Source organism: Nannobrachium achirus, assembly GCF_963921795.1.
Source record: "Nannobrachium achirus genome assembly, chromosome: 1".
Classification (NCBI taxonomy): Eukaryota; Metazoa; Chordata; class Actinopteri; order Myctophiformes; family Myctophidae; genus Nannobrachium; species Nannobrachium achirus.
In genome coordinates, this window is record NC_137810.1 from 19,979,548 (window position 1) to 20,003,048 (window position 23,501).

The 23,501-nt window shown below is 41.0% G+C and overlaps 1 protein-coding gene across 1 annotated transcript in view; it reads left to right on the forward strand.

Moving 5' to 3' along the window:
* The window catches only part of brinp3a.2 (bone morphogenetic protein/retinoic acid inducible neural-specific 3a, tandem duplicate 2), a gene marked incomplete at both ends in the record, with an annotated part of 31,102 nt that overhangs the window by 2,163 nt on the left and 5,438 nt on the right, over nt 1-23,501 (forward strand). Inside the window, 5 exons of the mRNA XM_080724211.1 lie at nt 11,379-11,569; nt 15,848-16,038; nt 19,906-20,011; nt 20,816-21,052; nt 22,760-22,982. Coding sequence (XP_080580337.1) covers nt 11,379-11,569; nt 15,848-16,038; nt 19,906-20,011; nt 20,816-21,052; nt 22,760-22,982 — 948 coding nt within the window. The remainder of the gene's footprint in view (nt 1-11,378; nt 11,570-15,847; nt 16,039-19,905; nt 20,012-20,815; nt 21,053-22,759; nt 22,983-23,501) is intronic.

Below are 23,501 nucleotides of genomic sequence, written 5' to 3' on the forward strand. Positions count from 1 at the left end.
AACCCCTATTAAAATGCTCCAGTGGAAAACTATATTGGACGGAATAAATTGTACTGCACTCATATCAGGTGAGGTGGTTAAATTAACGGAGATGGCTGAGGATTGAGGAAGGAGGTGAACTACTTTCATCTGTCAGCGAGTTAACCCACAAACTGGCATTAGTTGAAATGTATTTAGTTGAGTGGCAGACAATGAATAAATGGCATTACAGATGCTGTATCAGTGATGTTTTTATCTTTTTATCACAATCATTTGATAGATGCTATTTATACTTTGCAGATACGTTGGTTACTTGTTCACAGTATGTTTTATTTAGATTCGTTTTTGCCAAGTAGCCATGTTATTTAGATTTTATTTTGCATTTTGTTTAGACAGGTGCTAGATTTGATGTTTACAGGTGGTATCCTGGATCTTTTGTAAGCCTCTCTGTATAAGAGCGTTGGCTAGTTCTAAGTGCTTAAATTGTAAATGTAAATTGAATATTAAATACTTCACATTGTTTTACTGTAGCTACAAATGGTTACAAGCAACGTGTTTCCTTTTACTCCTTTCTTTTATCTGATGAACAGGTATTTTTTATTGTGAAATAAATGTACATTATAAACAGTATAACCATTACGTTAACAGGTATTCTGTGAGGGGTGTAATATGACACCATATCACACTGTTGCCAATTTACAATAACCGTCTTAGTATAGTGAGTACCTGATTTTCTAGTGGGGAGCACATTATTTGGCTTGTGCTGTCATGCAGTAAATGTGCTTGGAGTCAATAATCACATGACACCTTCACACACGGCTGGACAGGTTTGATTTACGAGTCTTTACGTGTTACACACGGCAGTATTGCTACTGGGCCACAGTATTGTATTTCACTGTGCCCTCTCCTACACCAGCTGTAAGGCACCTGATCAGGTGGTCAAGTGAAATAGTTTTGATTAGTACTTAAGCAGTGATGATTTGTCCTGATAGTAACACAATCTGAGGTTTCAGCTAGTGGTCAAATTAGTTGTGGCTGCGTTATAAATCACGTACTGTATAGTACATCGTAACTGAGAGTGATAAGGTCCAGGCTCTGGAAATGGGCAGACATGGTTGTTGACATCTATGGATCGGTGCTAGGATACTTTATGGCTTCGGTGATCAGCTGCCGTGTTAGAGCTTTTTAATATTTCCTGCTCTGGCAAAGACAGTGGCCCGTTGGAGCTGAGGTGCATGGGTGGCAAGATTAATAGTCTTATCGTGTGGCCAAGTGATTAGTGAGCTCTTAATACTTATTACTCTGCATTATCACCGGCTCCCTTGAGAGGCTTCTGTCAGCCGCAAGGCTGTGTTTGAAGCCCGCTAGATTACAACTGTACGGACTTGATTAATAGTGATGGTATTAAAGGAAGAACCAACCGAAAAGGTAAATAGCCTCTAAATCTTCCTAAATTGAATTAAATCGAATTGCATTGCTCCAAAGAATATAGCAAGTAAATTAATAGCCTACTGTTTCAGATACAATCGGTGCTTTAAAAAGCAATATTCATGCATGATTGCAAAACTTCAAATATTACCCACCCACAGTTCCCACCATTAAGGTAATCCTTTTTCTTTCCTTTTTTTTACATTGAAACGTGATAGTCAACAAATTAGCATTCACAATGACTAGAAATAAATTTACATTAATTTGGATTAGATGAATTTGAATCATTTTAGATGATATGAAGGGAGTGAAGGAGAAAATCCATGCAGGCCATATCTCTGGCATTCAAGCAGGCTGGCTGTAACTTGAATACATTGCACCACATTCTCCTGAATAGACGATGTGCAGATGGTTTCAACAGTCACACTGTAGCACCGCGTCTTTAAGATGATATCACCGTGCGTTTTATGTCACACTTCTCTTGCATCAGGTTGGCTGCAAATCAATTTTAAGGGGGAACTGTGAATTATAACTAATGAAACTATCTGCAGTAAACCTTAATACGCGTATTGACACATTACGTAGGCCTACGGGGAATGTGTGTCCCGTAATGTAGTCGTCACTCAAACTCTAATAAGCAGGATGTGCCCACCCCAGGAGTTTAACTTGATCAAAGAAACCTGCTTACACTTTGATATAAGAGCCACTTAAATTACATTGAACAGCAGCAGCTTTTTAAAGCCACAGGGGAATCTGCAGATGCTGAGAGTAAGGTTGAGGTGAGTGCTGTAGAGCAGACTCCCCCAGAGCTGCTACACAGGGGTGTCGCACCAAATTCTGGGCCCTGGGTGGGTTTCAAGGATTCACTGCGGGCCCCCCATTAATGTGCTTCATAGGGGGAGGGGGTTTAACCCATTTAGACTGGAAACACATTATTACGCAGAATACGCACTATTTTTCAAAAATAGCAGATATACAAGCTCATAGCGTGGCACCGAGTGCCGCGCTGCGAGCTTGTAGATTTACTATTTTTGAAAAATCTTGAAAACGTCTTTGAATATTTCAAATCCTAACGTTTTTCTTTTTTCTTTTTTTTTTTTTAAACCTGTTTCTATGTCAGTGGTGCTCAAACCTTTTCATGTGAAGGACCCCCAAAATGATATGTATTTGGCCACAGACCCCCATCTCAAAATATTTAGTTCCAGGGATCCCCCAGAAGCAACATTTTTGTTACAAATGTTTGCTTAAAAAATACATATATTCAAAGATTTGCGCACATTATCACGACTTTAAAAAAAATAGCAGATCTACAAGCTTGCAGCGTGGCACTCGGTGCCGCGCTATGAGCTTGTATATCTGCTATTTTTCAATAGATAGTATAAAATAATTAAGGCCCCTCCACCTTGGGCCCGAGTAACTAAGTCCCACTTTCCACCCCCTTGTGACACCCCTGCTGCTACAGTTCACCCCCCTGGAACATTGTTACTGATGTTCCCTGTCTTCTGTTCTCTCTTAAAAAAAAACACCCCAGAGATTCCAAGACATCAAATTTGTTTACCTCTGGCAAACAAGTCGATGGAAAGGTAACAAATTAAATAGCCCCCTCTTAAGAGTCAATTTCTTTGTCTTTTTCGTGTCCCAATATCAATGCTGCAAAATGTAGACTGGCATTCTCTTTGCCAGCACTGACACTCAGTGCCATGCCCATTACTGATATCAGGTTGATGACTATAGGTAGACCAACAAGATTGTTTGTTTTCAAATTATTATTTTTGTCTTTATTTTTTCCTGACAATCTATTGCTTAGTGACATGTATAATTTCACACAGGGCAGAGGTGATTGAAAGTGACAATATTATTTCCGTAGTCCGGTTCTCCTCCGGTGGAATGTGGATTTCTGCTAAATCCTAATAAATGCTCAATGACAGGAGAAGATGAATTACCAGAGCTGGTGCTTCTAGTTACAGTGGCCTGATCGGCCACAGCAATGAAAACGGCTAATGAAATCGCACCCTCTCATCGCTCCTTTCAATTTCCCTGCCTTCTTTGCTGATCAAATTTGAAAGGGTTGTTAATGAGTGCTTTGAAGGAAACGAAACATGGCATGTTTCTCTTAGAATGTTTGCGTGTTTTGGGGGTTTTACACTAGAGTGTTCTGCACGGCTTCCACAGCGAAAACAAAGTTGGCCCTCAATTTTAACCACCTGTCCATAGCAAACATTGCCAGGGGACTGCTGCCATATTCGCTATAGGGCGCAGGCAAGAGAGTTGACATGCATTTGGCTATGTTCTGAACATATTGCATTTAGGTAGCTCACGTGATTGTGTTACAGAATTAAGATCACTTCATAAATATATACTTATGCTAATAGGATACCTAATTGTCCGGACAGGTGCCAATGAATAAACAAAACGGTCCATAAATCATAAAATATATATAATATCTAGAAAGTAGTATCTAGTAGTTGCTCAGTGGAAAGAACATTCCTCACTTTAATATGATCAAATCCCCACTGATAAACTGATTAAAATTTGGTATCAAGCAGAAGCACGGTAAGCTTCTTGCTTGAGGAGGATTCAAATTAAAGATCCACAAAAAAGTGTGTGTGTGTGTGCGTGCGTGCGTGCGTGCGTGCGTGCGTGCGTGCGTGCGTGTGTATATACAGTATATATATATAGTACTGATAAAAGAAACTCTGTAGTGAAACCTATTTCATTTCCACATCTCCCTCTAGGACACATGCACCTACTGGCCTATCAGGGGGTTGGGGCAAGACAGTGCTAGCTTATCACCATCAATGATAACTGAAGGAAGGAACAGCAGAGGGGATTTGTGAACTCACTCTCTCTCTCTCTCTCTCTCTCTCTCTCTCTCTCTCTCTCTCTCTCTCTCTCTCTCTCTCTCTCTCTCCTTTATGTACTGCTGTGGCTTTGAACTAGTGATTTGGTTGCAGTGATTCACATTGCACAAGTGGAACTCGGGAGACACAGTGTCCCACTTGAAGAGGTCATTTATTTGGATGGCATGAAATGAAGTAAAGATTAATAACTGCAGACGACATACCTGACCAACAAATTAGTCAAGGCCTTTGTGTAAATACTATGGTGTCAGCAAAAAGGTCAGAGCATCCATTCTACCCTCTGTGGGTCTCATTTACGAAACATGATAAAGGTACATGTGTAGTCAGACTACATATTATGTTAGTAAGAGGAGATTCAACTATCAAACTTATTTAACACAAAATGTGATCATACTTAACAAAGTCTGATTTAACCTCATCAGTACTAGGATGCCTCCACTTTTACTTTACCTTCTATTGCAAAATGTGGCCTGCTTATCCTAACGATTTTGGCTTCTTATCGTATCGGTATCGTTTTACAATGCAGATAATCGTATCGAATCGTTTTGCAGTGCAAATAATAAATTGTATGGATATTTTTGACTTGTATTTAGCAATTTTAAGAAGGAAAATTAAAAAGAGGGGTTTAATTACTTTTCCATACTCTTGGTCTATCGATAAATGTGTGTAATCTCTGTGTTCATTTCAAGGTGCGGGTTTGTCCATATGTGTTGAAATTAGTGCTGTCCGAGTTAACTAAATTAATCGCAATTAACTCACCGTTATGTTAATCGCGATTAATTATTTTAATCGCAATTAATCGCATATTTACAAACATTACTACAATATCGGCTATATTGGCTACAAGGTCCATCCCTGTTGATGTAACAAAAAATACAAAGTATAATTAAAGCATAAAGGTGGACACAACAGTAATCATTTAGCAGATCCTTATACCCATCAGTTGAAGTCTGTTTAATGCAATACCATTATGATTTATTCAGGTTTTTAATTGATTTAGAATAAAAGATTAACATACTTTTGCATAAATCCAGCAAATATTTACACTTCCAAGTTAATAGGGCCACAAAAGACTTGAAAGATATCCCTCTAAGTTACATTGTGACCTGATAAAAGCTGATGACTTATTTGCGATTAATCGCGCGATTAACTACATAAATCATGCGATTAATCGCGATTAAAATATTTAATCGTTGGACACCACTAGTTGAAATATAATGTCCATGTATTTTCTAGAGAATCACATTGTTTACTTATTTATATCCATAATAATAGATTTTTCCCTTAAAAACATGCTCTATTGACATGTCTCACTCAGATTTTTTTTGTTGCTAAATAGCTACTATCGATTTTAAATCATTTAATCGAATCATATCACCATGAATGAACCAATATCGTCCATGTATCGTATCGTCAACCATGTATCATGATGCGTATCGTATCGTTGTTGAAATGTATCGTTACACCCCTACTAATTATATTTATTCAGCATACATTGCATTTTATCTCCGCCTGATATACCGGTACAGTAGATATACGAAGTTAACTCAATAGTAAGCACTTTTTTATGTTATGCATGTAATGTTTAAAGTTAAGTTACAACGTAGTCCACTTCACATTAGTGCCTTTGTGTGAAGTAGCTTGAATTCAGCGGGAATTACATTGAATGTATCATTCAAACATCTGGGTGTTGGGCCTTTCCTCATTACTCCTGGTTTAAAATGATATATACCCTTTCAAAAGGCCATAGTCTCTCCATCCATCATCAGCAGCCAAGGTTGCTCAACCTGTTCTGATTACAGCAGTCAAGCTTTTACTGTGGATCACTGTGCAACATTTTAGCTATCTTTCTTTGGAGAATGCATTGTGCTGCTCATGCAATCCATACAAATGACTCATTGTTTTGTTTTCACAACGTTCATTAAAATTCAATCAAATATTGTTTATGTTGATCCAGAGGTGGAGACGAGTGAGACCATGTTGATTTTTAGGGCTCTAAGGTGTTCTGAAAATCAGTGGACATCAATGAAGCTTTTCAATGAGAGTAACGTTCTTAAATGGATTGGAAGATTCAAGGTTTTTGTTTTCATATTGCTATTTATTTTTTTATTTAATTTTTTTCTGAAACAATGATATATTATTGTCAGTGGCAGTTGAGAAGAGTTAGACCCTGACCCTCACTTAGATTTTTGTAATTTGCTAGTGGGCTTCTTGCGAGGAGCAATCTGATTGTAATTGTTCATTTAGGCTGAACATTAATCTGGTTTATTATGTGTGTGAAATAACTCTGCAGCACTTTGTTCTCCTTCTTCACTATGACAACAGCCAATGCTACAAGTTGCAGCCTTATCTGCTTGGTGCACACAGTGCTCATTCACTGAATTTAGTGCTAGGGAGGTCTAGTACTAAATGGCTCAGAGTGCAAATGCATAAGGCACATGGGAGCACATGGGAGCAGAGCCCCAAACCATCTGTGCCATTTGTGCATGACCATTGGCCATATACCTTCATACTGTTGTGCAGTTTTCGTTTACTATACTCTTTTAAGAAATTTCTTTTCAGGTCATATATTTCATTTCAGATTCCATTTCTGCTTTCTCCATCATAACTGAATAGGTTAATGTAACGGAAGGGCTTTGAAAGCGTCCAGATACACAGGATCAGCAGTTCTCATCAAGAGTCAATAATAATAATATAACCGGTAAGACACCCTAAGGGCACATGGGCGCGTGCACATGGGCGCTTTGGCATGTATACCCTTCTGCTGAGCTGGATGAGTCATGTCGTGTGCTCTGCTTGTTTTGGACAGAGAGGAGGTCCAAGCTCCATGGTTTGGCTATGGTTGCTTTAATGGTTACTTAATGGCGATATGGTGTTCCAGCATACAATAAGGTCAGACTAAAGAGGTCCTTTGTCCATCAGTCGACTCTGAGGCTTAATCAGGATTTTGGTCAGGGATAGGCTAAGCGGTGGACATTGCTCTTGTCTTTATGTATGTAATCTTGGTTTTGTTCTTTGTGTTATCGTAATATTTATGGCCTGGGCAAGCACACGATAAACGCAATGATAATTGGGTTTTGGTGCACCACGCGCAGTCCAAGTGTCTACAACGGAGCGCTCCCTACGTCCGGTTCAGCCAATCACAAGCTTCAAAAATGAATCCGGGGCGTGGTTATCCATCTTTCCCAGTGGGATCCATAATCACGCGTCCCTGTCCCTGAACAACAACACATATAATACAGTAGACCAGGGATACTCAAACTTCTGAACCGGTGGGCCACATTACAAAAATGTCAAGGGGCCGCGGGCCGGGTGATAAAATGATATTACTTGATAACTTCTCTCATAATGTGCATTATGTTATGGCTTGGAATTCTATTTATATTCTGTCAATGACACAATTTGTAATCAAAGTAATTTGCAATATTTTCTCTCTTTTTAATAATTCTGTGCAATTAGCATACCCCGCACAAACACTAAAACAAACTAATGTACATGTGTGCTATTTGTCTGGGTTGTTGTCTCTCTGTCTGCCTGCTATCAAGTGGGATAACATTAAAAATAGCTGAGCACATCTCTCTTTCAATTGCTTCACAATGTTATTTATAACTTGGCCCACATTCAACACAAATGGGTTTTTACAGAAAATAAACTTGTGAAAATAGATAGTTATGGCTAAGGAAAATCAAATAAAATCAAACAATCTACTTAAAATAGATTACCCAGACTGTTTAGCTACCAAATGGCTAATGATGCAGTTGTGGGCCAGTCAAAATTGTGCCGTGGGCCGGAAGTGGCCCACGGGCCGGAGTTTGAGCATCACTGCAGTAGACCACCAGCCAGCTGGTTCTGCTGCCTGCTAGGCACTTAATTCCTTTACATATTTATGTATTTTTAACTAATTTGCCAGTGTTGTGTGTCTACAGCATGCTGCTAAACAGGTGCAGAGAATGTTAGAGAGGCAGGAGCTAAAATTTCTAAAAGGGCCTTTTGGTGAAGATATTGAAAATAGCAGACCTCCAAGCTCCCAACGCGTCACCGCGTTGTGAGCTTGGAGGTCGGCTATTTTCAGTGCTTGATACCACACTGAACTAAGTATAATCAAGTCAATACTGGAGATGTGGTGTAACGGCATGCATTTCTACACAGAGAGGGCAATTATTTCAACATAAGATGCTGTTTGGACAAGGCAATTCTCTTGAATGCTGCCTTCGGGTATGGCATGGAAACGGGGCATTTGCATTTCTTTCACCATAGTGAAAACTGCATTCATGGTCTGGAGAGGGCACTTTTTACAGACAGATAAAAGGGCAGGGGCTCAAGCCCCCTTTGATGTCTATGTGTGCACATGCCTGCTGCTAAAGAGGAGATCACAATTAGACAATTGGAAACACCTGTGGATAAATTAAGCCTGGCACAGCTGTCTGGGTCACTCCCACATTTTCCACCCACAGCAGTGTTAATGGGTGTTAATTGAGATTTCTGAAAAATGCTAATAGAGTGCTTAAATATGGCCAAAGTGGAACTGTGAGGAGAAAAATGGATGAGGACAAACAGACAGAAAGACAGACAGACAGACAAGAAGACAGTTTTATTTTATTTTTTATTTTGTTTTACATTTGATAGTATTATTATTTTGTATTTAATTTGTGTTGTTCACCATTTGCTAAATACGCTGGGGGGAAAGTGATGAAAATGGTGAGATCCATGAGTCAGTTCCATTATATAAGTAGATCTAATGACACTTTGCAAGGACAAGAAATATATATTTTTAATATGATATGATTCTTAACACTACCATTTGCAGTAATAGGCCCTCATTTATCAACGTGGTGCAGATAAAAATTTTGGCGTACGCCTAGATTCCCGCAATTGTCAGCAAATTATCATTGCATCGTGACTTTGACGTTGGCGTACGGTAGGATCAGATCTCACGCCAAGTTCTGAGGTGCTGTAGGATTTGTCTACACCTCTTTGTTCCATTGTAGACATGCATAGCAGCATTGTTAACCCATCTGGACACATGTATCCAGTCACACAAAATGTATAAAGACACTAATACATGATGAAAATATATAACATTTTATAAAAGCATATCATGGACATGCATGGCGATTTTATTTCCAAGTTACAATGACAAGCAATTAGAATCTGGCGATATGGAAGCAATCTAACAAGTGCTTTAACAGTCATTCAGATTAGATTGACGATCTGGCTCAGAACAAGGATATAGACCTATTATATGAGCGCTTATGTGAGAGCATTTCCGGGTGTCGGGACCACGGCACTGCTGATTAAATCTTGTCGTGGACTGTGAGGTAGCCAGCCACTTCGCTGGAGTTAATGATAAAAACCCGACGCTCCACCTGTGCCCCCCAGCGCACAATCTTCACGCTTTTGCCATCGGGAGATCGGAGTTAGAGCCATCCCCTCATACAGTACACCAACCAGCCTTCATCCATCCATAAATGCTTACAATTGATTCTTCAAACACTGCATTCAGATTATGACTAACTTGCCAGGCTATCTGTCATCGGCATGGTGAGCCCGTGAGTCATGGCCACGTAGGTAATGGTTTAAATTAATATCCAAACGTATTCATTCAGTTAATCCCACTAGGCTACAAAACATGCTGCAGCTTCCAAGTAGGTGCGCGCGCATGTATGTGTGTGTGTGTGTGTGTGTGTGTGTGTGTGTGTGTGTGTGTGTGTGTGTGTGTGTGTGTGTGTGTGTGTGTGTGTGTGTGTGTGTGTGTGTGTGTGTGTGCGCGCGCGCGCGTGTGTGTGTGTGGGTGTGTGGGTGGTCTGTGGACATGAAAGGGAGCGAGGCATGCAGGGGAAACTCTTTCCTATTGGCTTTCCTTACCTGGTTTGGTCGTGTTCCGGTTGTTCAGGTCGTAAAATCGAGGCGTTTCGAGAATATTTAAGGGTGTGTTATTTAAATTTCTCAACGCTGAGATCAAATGTACGCTAGGATTGGCTTTTTGGAATGCGTTAATACATGCAACTTGAACTTTGCCGTGCACCAATATTTGGGGGAAAATATACTGTTTTTTACTCTCCATTGATAAATGAGGGCCATAGTGTGTAGTTCCAAGAGCTCTCAAAGATCTGCCCTAGGCAAGACTTTTACAAAAATACTCACTATTTATCAACTGGAAAACAGATTGTGTGAGAATGGCTATAGTGTATGCTTTCTTATTCTCCTTTTGTTATTTTGGAAGACTTTAAAAAGACAACCAGTAAAAGAGAGATATACTGTTGCAGCTTACGACGCTCTGTGTATAACTTTAATTTCTGCTTCAATTTAAACCTGTTGCCTGCAGTTAGATTGTGCTAGCAGTTTACAGTTAACCCTGACTCATACCATTATCATCCTCAAGCTGCCAGAGGCAATTAAAAATGAACATGCTCGGATAGTATAATCACTGAAGCACAAGGGATTAATATAAACAAAAACGCTGCACTCCTTGAGGTCAGCTGTATTGCCTGTCACTGGAAAACAGAGGAACATGATAAGGCAACAAAGGCTGATGAGATGCCTTTGTTCAGACTGCTTTCACAAGTTCCATTTATTCTTCCCCCTGCACTTTTGTTTCGTCTTCCATAATTGAAAACACCGGATGTGTCGACCACGGGGTTATTACATGCACCATTTTTCCCCCTGTCAGTGCATATCTCTGCCATGATTGGGTTATTAAGCAGAGCATCTGTCGGATGTGTTCTATGAGCAAAACCCCCTCCCAGACGGCATTCATCTTACAATGCTATGCTACGTGGTTGCTGTCTGACTGAGTCTGAGTTCTTTTCACTGTTGTCCACTTGCTTGTTCTCTCTCTCTCTCTCTTTCTCTCTCTCTCTCTCTCTCTCTCTCTCTCTCTCTCTTCTCTTCTCTTATAGTCTGTCTCTCACTCTCTCTGCACTTTCCTCTTCCACTGTTAGATCTTTCGGTTGATGACAGTGCCTTCCCTGCATCGTGGTGTGTGTGCCCGTGTTGCCACACCTCTTCCCCGCTATAACACATGTCAACAGAACCATGCCGGTAATAGCTGCGTTATTTATGGCTTTTTGACAACCCCCTGTTCTTTGTTTTGTTTTTGATGCTTTTTAGAGAGTTCGGGAGGTGGAAAGTGAACAACCTGGCAGTGGAGAGGAGAGATTTCCTGGAGTCTCCATTACCCCTGACTCCCGAGTTCATCCGGAACATTCGCATGCTGGGTCACAGGCCCACGACCCAGATGATCACAGACAATCTGATCAGGAAGTATGGAACGCACTTCCTGTTGTCAGCTACATTGGGAGGTAAACAAACACAATCATGATGGTTGTTGGATCTACAACATGCCTGCACCCGTAATGTACTGCCTGATGAGAATCAGTGCTTCTCAACGCGGGGGTCCGGGGGCGTGACAGACACCCTCATGTCTCTGTAACTCTGACTGTTTGGTTCCATTTTGTGCACTGAAAGCAGTCTGACATGGTGCAATAACTCAGTCACAGACAGTTTGTAACCAAATAACACATTAAAACACAGACTTGGAATATTGGATATAATGGCTAAATTAAATTCAAAGGAGCTTTATTGGCATGAGAAAACATTATGTTTAATAAAAAAGAAATTGAAAATGTGGGGGTACAACATTATGTAAACAGAGCCATGTCACATTGCATCGTTATATACATGTTATATATACGGGGTATAAAGCTTTTTGAAACAAATTGCAATCTTTTGCAGTCGCTTTGGGACAAATAGCTTTTCTTTTTTTCCAAAGGTATGGTGTAGAGGGGAAAAAGAGCAAGTAGTAAGTACAGTGTGAAAGGTCAAGTTTAAGTATTGACGGTTCAAGTGGTTAAATATCTGGAAACAAATTTAGATGAACCCAGATTGTGCTGTCAAACGATGAAACTAAACTATATGGTATCTATGGGTTGTGGGGGGTCCCTGCTTCATCTCTCTCTCTCTCGACTAAGGGGTCCCTGGCCTAAAAACGTTGAAGACCCCTGCTCGAGTGTACAAATGGAACAGTATGGATCATGTTGTGGTTCCATTTATTCGCTCAGCATTTGTGCTGTGACATGCCTCTCCCAGTTGTCACCACAGTTTGGGTTCTCTGTAGTATGGTGGATGGATAATCGTTGATGGCACCGAGGGAAAGAACAACGATAACAAAAACCATATTGTCGTTGTCGGGTGGAAACCTTTTATGTCCAAGACCGTTCGTTTTGTATTTATCATTTTAAAAATGAACTAAACTAGTGAAAATAGCCGATCTACAAGCACACAACGCCTCGCGGTGCGAGGCGTTGTGTGCTTGTAGATCGGCTGTTTTCACTACTTTTGTGCGACAGCCTTGTATGATGAAGCAGGGCTTTACTTGGTGAAAAAACTTACACATTTGAAACTTGGAGATACGAGGTTTCTGCCTGACAGTGACGATATACAAGAAAGACTCACATATATGGGGGTCTGGAAAAGCAGATTTCCTCTTACAAAGCAACACTTTACTTTAGATTAATAATAATCTAATTACTTTAGACCCAAGTCTTGGCTCCCGAAAGGTTGTGTTTGTGAACAGCTCTGTATAATTCACCCCGCCCCTTCTCCCGTGGAGTTCTCTGAGCCAACGCAACGCTCACTCTCTGGCACACAGCCAGATCTTAGTGGTATGAAGAGGAGAGAATAGAACGAGGAGCTTGCCCACCCTGGGTTTTAGCCAGAGAAGTGATGCTGGGTTATGAATCACTGCCTCTTATGTGTTCAGAAACATATGAACTTTGAGAAATGAATAAATAGACGCCAACGTTAAAAGGGCGGCCATCAACAGCCAAGTTAGAAAAGTAAAAAAAGAATTGTTGTGAAATGTCGCGGCAGCAGTGTGGAGCACTGTCAAGTATAGATTTGACCTATGGCGATAAAAAGAGAAGCAACCGCACGAGCGCCTCAAGAAATATTGGGTATGCACAAGTATACCCATTGACAGACTGTGGCTACTATAATTATTTGGTGGCAGGTGGACCCAGCGGTCATAGACTGGTAGCCACAGTAAGACACTGTGTAATCTGTGTAATCTATGATTACAGTGTAATAATTCATAGAATGTGTGAAGATCAAAATCTTCAATCATTTTTGTTGTTTTGTTTTGTTTTGTTTTAACTATGTAATTATGGATTACTATTACTATGTTTTAATTGGATTGTGAGGTGTGAGTGTTTGGACTCCAGGAAGAGTAATATTCTCTGTGGTGAGGACTAATGGGAATCCGTGATAAACAATAAACAAATAAACATTCAAATCCCTAGCGTTCATTTAACTCCTGGATCCTGAGGGATATCCATAGACCATAGGGATATCCCTAGAGTGATGATTAAGATATTGGACTTTCATGCGGGAGCCCCGGGTTCAAAGCCTGGGTTGGGAGGTTTGCATCTCCTCCGTTACAATGGTGCCGTGACCCGGATCGGGCTTCCCCGTAGGAGGAGGTCTAAAGGGGGGTGAGTGTGGCGGGTGGGGAGGTTCTCATCACCTCCGTTACATAATATATTTGTCTGTCAAAGAGGACCCCAATGTAAACAAGCCATAGTGATTTATTGGGTTTAAATCCTATTAGAAAACGTATCAGAACTGTAGCCTAGATACTGCTGTGCTTTTGCTATGCGAACTGCTAATAAAGTATTCAATCAATCATCAATCAATACAAACACACGCATGTATACACACACACGCACACACACGCGCGCGCACACACACACACACACACACACACACACACACACACACACACACACACACACACACACACACACACACACACACACTAACAGCTTTTGCAAAGCCAAAAATGACCGAAAAGTTTAATCAAAGAGCAAAGACAAACCTACAGTTGTGCAGACTTTTTCCCTTTTTCACACAGAAGCACCACTTTAGCCAGCTACGTGAAAGATAACCACTGCCACTCACATATGCTTCGGAGGTACAGTAAGCATTTGTTCAGGTCACAGGTTTTATAAATCCACGTTGGAGAGTTGTGTTGACATGACGAGATGAATAGTTAACAGACGTTATGATGGTAGAAATCAGACTTCCTTTGAAAACGGTGGATTTCAAAATAAGAGCACGTTGTAGTATATGTATATGATTAGTTTTATTGTTTTAGTCTAGTTACAGGAAGTAAATAGACATTTGCTTGCCGCACGTGACACATGAACTCTGAACATTACCACAGCCTCTATGCACCAGAGTCTTTTCATTTGATTTGCCGCGTAGCGGTGCAACATTAATATTTAGCATGAAAACGAAAGTAACGTGCCTGCCTGTTTTGAAAATGTAATGGATAAAATTAAAAAGTACTTTGTTACAGTAACGAAGTAGTTGTACTTTGTTACTTCCCATCTCTGGTATTTTGATCATAAGACCCAATTACTGAATGTCAGTCTCCAGGTTTTAGGAGTCCACTAGTACAGTGGTTCTCAACCTGTGGGTCGGGACCCCCAGGGGGGTCCCCAGATGATTAATTTAATGGGCAACATTGTTTTCTCACTCAACAGTAAACAAACCAACATACAATTTAAGTGCATAGAGGGTATATGTACATTTCTAAAGTGACAATTTACTGACTTTTTAATACCTCTAAAATGACAAATTAAACATTGGCCAAATTGTCAAATATTAGAGGCAGAAACTGTGAAAATAGCCGATCTACATGCTCACAACGGCTCGCAATGCGAGGTGTTGTGAGCATGTAAATATGAATGTAAATAAAAATATGAAGTATTGAGGGTTGCAGCCTGAAAAGGTTGAGAACTGCTGCACTAGTACAGCGGTTCTCAAACATTTTATTTTCAAGGACCCCTATAACTCTGCGAGTGTAGAAATGCGGGTCCATTTGGTTCCATTTGAACACTCAGAGTTACAGACCTGGTAATGGTTATTTTAAGGCTCTTAATGTGTCTAGTGTGTCTACTCATTTTGAATGTCTGTGGCAAAAATAGCCAGCATGGCGATGAGCCCTGACACCGTGGTCGTCCTATTTTCACTGTGTCCAAAACGAATGGTCAATGTGACATGTTTTACATAACGATTAATTGTCACTCAAATAATTGCAATTAACAATTTAATTGTGTTTTTGTCGTTGACAATTACATTTCTGTTTGGCTTTTAGGCTTTGAAGTTGCACATGGTAGATATATGACACATAACCTAAATATACAAAGAAATTACTGACATATTTGACAACTTTATACTTGAAAAAGAACATTGATAGTTGTGAGCTTGTAGATCTGCAATTTCCGCTATCAATGACTTAAAAAAAAGAAAAATTTTCAACATGGAAACGATTATGACGATGATGAAAAACAATTAGACGATTAGACGATTATGTAATAATTGTGACAGCCCTAACTGTTACTGCTTTCAGATGTACAGTAGCCTTCCCACATTTTCCCAATTCTCAAATAAAACTACAAAAGAGCGCATTCACCCCGAGGCATGTAGAAAAGAACTAAAAAGAAAGGGCATTCCTTAGTTCACAAATGAATATTAACCTCAATGCACGCTTTTTCACATTTCTTTCTCCTCTGCAGGAGAAGAGGCCTTAACAATATTTGTGGATAAAAGGAAACTGAGTAAGAAAGCAGAGGTGAGTGATTACTCGGGCAACTCCTCCACTGTGACCCTGGAGGCGCTGCACCAGCTGGCTGCCTCCTACTTCATTGACAGAGAGAGCACCCTGCGCAAGCTGCACCACATCCAGATCGCCTCCACTGCCATCAAGGTAATTCCACTCAATGTGTTTTCAGATTTTGCCTGTTGTTGTTGTTGTTGTTGATAATGGAGCTGTCAATAATGTTGAACAGAACATCATTGCGAAGAGGAACATGATGAGCGGTGACAGTGGCAATGATGATGAAGATGCCATCATGATGAAGATAATAATTATGACAATAATGGCGTGGAAAGTCTGTGTGTCTGTCTTTGTGTGTGAGTGTGTCACCGTCCGCTAGGGAGCAATCACATAATATTTTTTCAAATATTTAGTTATAAATGAAAGGAGGAAAAACACGCACGCACGCACGCACGCACGCACGCACACACACACACACACACACACACACACACACATTATATATATACAACATATATATTGTAGATAGTCTATTTTCCCAGTTATTTTTCATTATTATAAAATAGGGGGGGGGGGGCGGGGGCACAGCCAGAGCCTATGGCTATTTGGGATCCTTGGCATGGAAAGTGTCTGGAACCCCTGGCTATTCACCTCTCTGTTTGAACAGATGTATCAAAAGTTCTGTCCTCCCAAAACACCAAGGCTTCTCTGGGTAGTTTGGATATAGCGGAGCAAAGGTGGGCACGTCTGCGGTAAAGAGGCAGAAGCTTTGTCTGTCTTTGTTTCTAGGGAATAGGGGGTGTTATGTAGCTGCAAGAGAAAACGAGGGAGAGAGATGGCTTTCATGCTCCAGTGGCAGTCATCTGGCGTGACTGACATGTGGGAGCAGCAAGGAGGAGAGGCTCACCTCCATCACCGGAGGAGTAAAGCCTGATTTATACTTTGTTGTGTGCCGGTGTCGTGCAGGCACGTGCACACATAGACATCAAATGGGGGCTTGAGCCCCTGCCCTTTTATCTGTCTGTAAAAAGTGCCCCCTCCAGACCATGAATGCAGTATTTACTATCGCGAAAGAGACGCAAATGCCCCCTTCCCATGCCATACCTGAATTCAAGAGAATTGCCTTGTCCAAACTCTCCTGAACTTGAATGCATCATCTCATGTTGAAAGAATTGCCCTCTCTGTGTAGAAATCCATGCCGTATGTCACATCTCCAGTATTCACTTGGTTATTCTTAGTTCAGTTTGGTATCAAGTACCGACAGCGCGACACGTTGTGAGCTTGGAGGTCTGCTATTTTCGATATTTTCACCAAAAGGCCCCTTTAGAAATTTCAGCCCTGCCTCTCTAACATTTTCTGCACGAGTGCACGTCCCTGGTGTTGTGCACCGAAAATAGGCAGTACGAACAACAGCTGAGCGCTAAAGGTTTGGGAGCAAGTGCGGGGCCAATAATAGAAGGCCCCCTTGTTTTCCCCATGTAGAGGAAAAGCCTGTTACTGGTGTAGTATGCCGGGGGTTGTTTGTGGGAAATCTGGGCTATCTCATAGAAGTCACGGTGCCATGTGGAGCCAGCGTTCAGGGCATCTTTGTAACTTGTTTGTACAATGAGAAATGGCTGTTTGAGAGCGGCAGGGATCACTTTTGTTATCATTTGACAATTTCCTAGGCTAAATCGATGCTGATATCCCCACCTGATTCTATTGTTGCCAGTTTGTCTGACACAGAATGATGAACATGAAGTCGACGCACTTGAATGAGGAGTTTTATTTTCATCCCAGGGAGAGCCTGTATTGTATTGTGCTCTCATTATGGCAGGCTATTGCATTTTTATGTTTCCACCCTCAAGACTCGATTGATTTCTCCCTCTATTATCGCAGGGAAGAGCAGAGGATGTCCATACTGTATGTACCTCGATAGAGCTCCCGCAGTCCTCTGTCCATGGTCAAATCACCTGTTTTTACAGGATCTGTGCCCACAGCAGGTTGTAATGCTGAGGACAAAAGACCATGCAATGCTTTATTCTTGCCATTAACTGTTAATGGCAAGAATAAAGCATTGCATGGTCTTTTGTCCACACGATGAGGACAAGATGAGGTTTGAAAACATGTTAATGATTAACATGTTTTCAAACCTCATCTTGTCCTCATCGTGTCTTTCACCATCTTCATTCTTCCTTCTTTAATATGCCAACAAACAAGAAACAAACAAAACAAAATGAAGAAGGCTTCATCGTGCAGCCTTTGCCTCGATGCCTCAAATAGCTGTGTACCAACACACAGGTGTCCAATAACGTCCCATTAAGTATTTTGTAATGTACCAGAATGAATCCTCAATGAATAGCAGCTGCTATACAAAGCGGAAATTGAATATTCTGCTCATCAGTTGGGTATTTTCCCATATGGCATATCATATGGTTTATCAAATAATGCCTTATATCGGCATATATTTCCTCACATTCATATCATATACATGCCCACCTCAGACAAACAAGAGGTTTATAATAAGATTTAAGGGCTCAAACTTTTTCCTACATTTTCACTCACAGTAATGACATCCCTCTGGACTCTGAGAGTTTGATTGAGGACTTCCATCCAGAGCTTTCAACATACAACCCTCCCCCTTATGACTGATTTATCCTTGGTTGCGTGCCGTGTCGCACCCTGAAAATAGCAGATCTACAAGCTCACAACGTGTTGTGCTGCGACGCATTGTGAGCTTGTGGATCACCTATTTTAGGCACGCGACACTGTCACACAACTATAAATCACCCGTCAGTCCTCTATGATTGTGTTACTGATCGACTGACCCTCATTGTCTCGCCTCATCCATCTGCCACTTTACACCAACTGTCCTCTGACAAGGCTGATCAGGACAGAGCACGGGACAAAATATGGTGTCCCACACCCACACAGAGACGGATGGGAGCCTGTTTAGTTGCTGCAACGTGCCACAGCACAGGTGTTGAAATGAGATATCTTATTGCAAATTAAGTGAGAAAGGATGCTTTGCTGGGGCAGCTTCTAAACGGAAAGGTCAATGCAAATATGCTCAGTCAGTGACTAGAAAACAAAGAGATGAGCTTTTGATCCTGCTGTTTCATAGAGAAGAGGAAACAGAGCCATCGTTCTCTCTCAAAATGTCTTTAAAGAAGACAGCACTTTGTGCAAATAACTCATTGATGGGACTAAAGACGCACAATGCATCTTGTTTCTATGAAACGTATAGTAGCTAATTTGCGTCTCCAAAAAGCATTGATAAATCCACAAATCATCTATGGAGTAACCTGATGTCATCAATTTGAGGCCAAGGAAACCAAGGGGGTCCTGTGCCCGGTCTGAAGGCGGTTGGAAGAAGCGGTTCTCCAGAAATATCGGAATCCCCAAATCCGCATAGGTCTATATGGAGATCCCTGTGCATCAATGACATCATAATACTAACGTGTATAATACTAAAGGATGGCATCCAACTGCTATGAAAATGGGTATGAAAAACGGGTAAGCCTACTGCAGGTACAATGAGTAAATTGGGTAAACCGGGTATCCCATAACCGAGGGGGCATGTGTTTCTAACTGACAATTAATATTAATAATTAAGATTATATATATCCATGGAAATCAGCCTGCCGCATAGATATGCCAAAATATTGACATGTGCAAACTGGTATTGTCACTATAGGCACACACTGGGCCAGACCTAGCTGGTTGAGTGTCTAAAAGTACCAAAATCTTGGCGGGCGTACCGCCCAAGGAAATTACGAGAGAGAGAGAGAGAGAGAGAGTGAGAGAGAGAGAGAGAGAGAGAGAGAGAGAGAAGGCGGGGGTATTTTATATGTACAGTACACACACACACACACACACACACACACACACACACACACACACACACACACACACACACACACACACACACCCACACACACACACAAAGTTAATTATGTGATACAGTATGTGATAATATGGTGTGATGAATGCTCCTGAGAATTTATCGTTTATAATCTTATATTTGTTGTTGCCCAGGTGACAGAGACTCGAACAGGTCCTCTTGGATGCAGTAACTATGACAACCTTGATTCTGTCAGTTCTGTGCTGGTTCAGAGCCCTGAGAATAAAGTTCAGCTACAAGGTTTGTCTCATGTTTAACAATTTATTGTATTACCTTTGAGTGTTAGATGTGGGTGTTTCGGAAGAAAACATAATTCTGCTTGATCTCCAGAAATGTCAGAAAGCGCCTAGCTAAAAGTTTTGATGATATTTAAGATTTAATATGAAGTATGTTATAAGTCAAGCCTGCAGTATAATGACACTACACTAACACCCACTTTCACTCTACAAGTTTGTAGTTTGATTTTGGTTCTCTACTACAGGGGTTCCCAAACTTTTTTGACTCGGGCACCCCATGAATATCTTTTTAATCCGAGGCACCACTACATTATAATTTTCACTCCCAGCACCTTATATTTATAGCATATCATCGTTGTCGGGTGGAAACCGTGTATGTCCAAAACCGTTCGTTTTGTATTTCTATAAACTGTACTAAACTAGTGAAAACAGAAGATCTACAAGCACACAATGCCTCGCATCGCGAGGCGTTGTGTGCTTGTAGATTGGCTGTTTTCACTAGTTTTGTGCGACAGTCTTGTTATGATGAAGCAGGGCTTTGCTTTACCAAAAGACGTACACATTTTAAACTTGGAGATATTTTTCTGCCCGACAGTGAAGATATTTTAGTGATTATGTTGCGAGGAAAACGTTGAGATAATAGCCATTTTGGTTAGAAATCTGACTGAAAATAACTTTGTACTTTTTCAAGTGTCCAAATAAATTCCAAATATTATCACATGATCTAGCGGCACCCCTGGACTGCTGTCGCGGCACCCCAGGGTGCCCCGTCACCCACTTTGAAAACCCCTGCTCTACTATATTACAGGCTTGCAGGTGATCCTCCCAGACTACCTGAAAGAAGGATTCGTTCAAGCTGCTCTAAGCTATATTGCCTGCAATGGAGAGGGAGCATTTGTCTGTAGAGATACCGACTGCTGGTGCAAGTGTGACCCCAAGTTCCCAGAGTGCAACTGCCCCTACATGGACATCCAGGCTATGGAGGACAGCCTGCAGAGAATCACAGAGACTTGGGGAATTCTCTACAAGGAGTTTGAGGGCTCAGGTAAAAGTAAAGGTTTTCAAAGATGTTTTATAAATGATTCCTCACTAAATTCCCACTTTATGTCACTGGAGATTGCTATTCATACCATATCTTGAAACGGAGGCGCGTGGGATTTTAAAATATATATATAATTCATAAAGAAGTGTGAGCATGAATTAAAGTGTTTTATAATATTCAGCACAGTTTAAATCTGCAGGAGGGATCCACAGCGTGTGCTTCCCCCTAGACTTTGATTTATAGACAATGGCCTGTAAACTGTAATGGTGGGCTGTGAATCTTTGGACACAATCCTGGCACACTAACAGTATCTGCATGTAGCAAATCAACTCTCTGACGGCACCGGATTAAAAAAAATCAACAGCGTTCGGCTCAGGTAGTTTACAATATGTCTGGAGCAGATTAATCTTCTATAAAAAACCCATTTATTGCCAGTCCAGCTTTTCACATCACCGTAGAAACAGAGTTTGAATGGAAGCACTTAGCATAATGTTTGGTTATTATTGCTGTGCTCGGTCACCATGCCTTGGCCATTATTACTCAGGTAAAATCAAAATGCCTTTATTCCACTCCTCAAATATGGCTGAAATATCCCTAAATGCAATTACTTTCAAAGTTTTATGTTTTAATAGCTGGGTGAGGGGAGAGGGCATGGAGCATGCCCAGAATGCATAATTCCTGAGGTGTCACAAAAATGTCCTCCAGTGGGAATATCAATGACTTTCAGCACTCTGCCCCATCAGCAGAATGTGATGTCAGGACAGGAGCCACTAAGTGCATGGAGACATGGATTAACAACGGTGACTCGTTTCAAACCAATACCATTGTTCTCCTGTACCCCTGAGCCTCATGGTGACAAACAGCACATCATAAGAATTCAATTGCACTTTCCTTTCAAACTCGCACCCACTGTTTTAGGTATCTTCCTCTCATAAAGATATTTCAAAATTGGAATTCAGTACATCTAGCACAATTGTACTAGAGTAGGAGAATTGCAACAAGATGTGTGTATGGATACTTCCATCAGTTTTTCAGGGGTGAGTCCATCTCTATGCACGTTTTCTCAAAGCATACACATCATTAAGCTGCTGCTTGCATTTATTAATGCAATGACACTTGCCGTGTCGCTTTCATTTTGAACTTACAGTATACATACAGTATACAGTAAAATATATATATATAAATGGGGCTTAAGTATGTACAGTATGACTGCTTAATGATGATGAATGATGGTAGTGATGATGAAGCAAAAACACCAGGAAGAAGACACTGGATAACCTCAGCTTTGAATAATTGAAAATATTATTGCAACAAGCACCAGATGTTTCAAGAGTTTTCATTATGATGATTACAACAATTACAATACACTTACTTAGTGAATAAATAAAGTGGTATGAAACAGAATCAATGTCCCTTGGTAGCTTCTTCTTTCAAATGGTAATGCTGTTTACTATACCCTAGCAACCACCTGTTTTACCATAGCACCTGACTACTGCACCTTAGCAGCTTCTGTTTTAACCTCAACAGTCTAGATCTCTAGAACATCCTAGTAATGGTCAGCTGTGCTACAATTTGTAATGCCACAATACCCTCAGGGTATTTACTGTATAGTCCCGTCAAATGCAATTTCTGCTAAACATAACATCTTAACAGCTGTTTTAAGCGAACCCATGCTGTAGTAAAACTATTCACTTATTATTGTTTTGGCAGATGAGTTCAAGAACTTCTTTACGAGGCTGCCCCAGAACATCTTCCTCAATGTTTCAACCATTCAACATTTGTGGTCGCTGGACAGCATGTTCCAGTGGCGCTATGAGCAGCTGGAGAACAGCATGCGTGTGCTCTTGAGACGGGCCCAGCGAGTCGTCTTCAAGCTCTTTAGCCTCAGTAAGAGGTGCCAGAGGCAGCCTCATATTCGCCTGCCCAGAGAACGGTGAGCCTGGACTCTGCTATTTTTGTATGTCTGCTATTTTTCAATCGCTAAAGTATAAAATAATTAAGGCCCCACCACTTTGGGCCCTGGTAACTCAGTCCCACTTTTCCCCCCACTGTGGCGCCCCTGCATGCACGCACGCACTCACTCACACTTTCTCTCCCTCAGCACTTCATGTCTTGATTTGTGAACGCTGCTGCAGCCACTAACCCTACACTTCACAGTGTTCAATATCCATTCCATCTCTCTTCTCTTCTCTGTCTGTCTGTCTGTGTGTCTGTCTGTGTGTCTGTCTGTCTGTCTGTCTGTCTGTCTGTCTGTCTGTCTGTCTGTCTGTCTGTCTGTCTGTCTGTCTCTTCCAACACTGCCAAATTACACTGTAATCACTGGTCCCTGTTTCTGATAATCCCATACACTCACCAGGGAAACGGAAGTAAGAGAACCATTGCCCCAAACCATTCAGTGTTTATCTGTGCTATTATTGTGGCGCAGAATTGGAGAATATTCCATATGTGGATG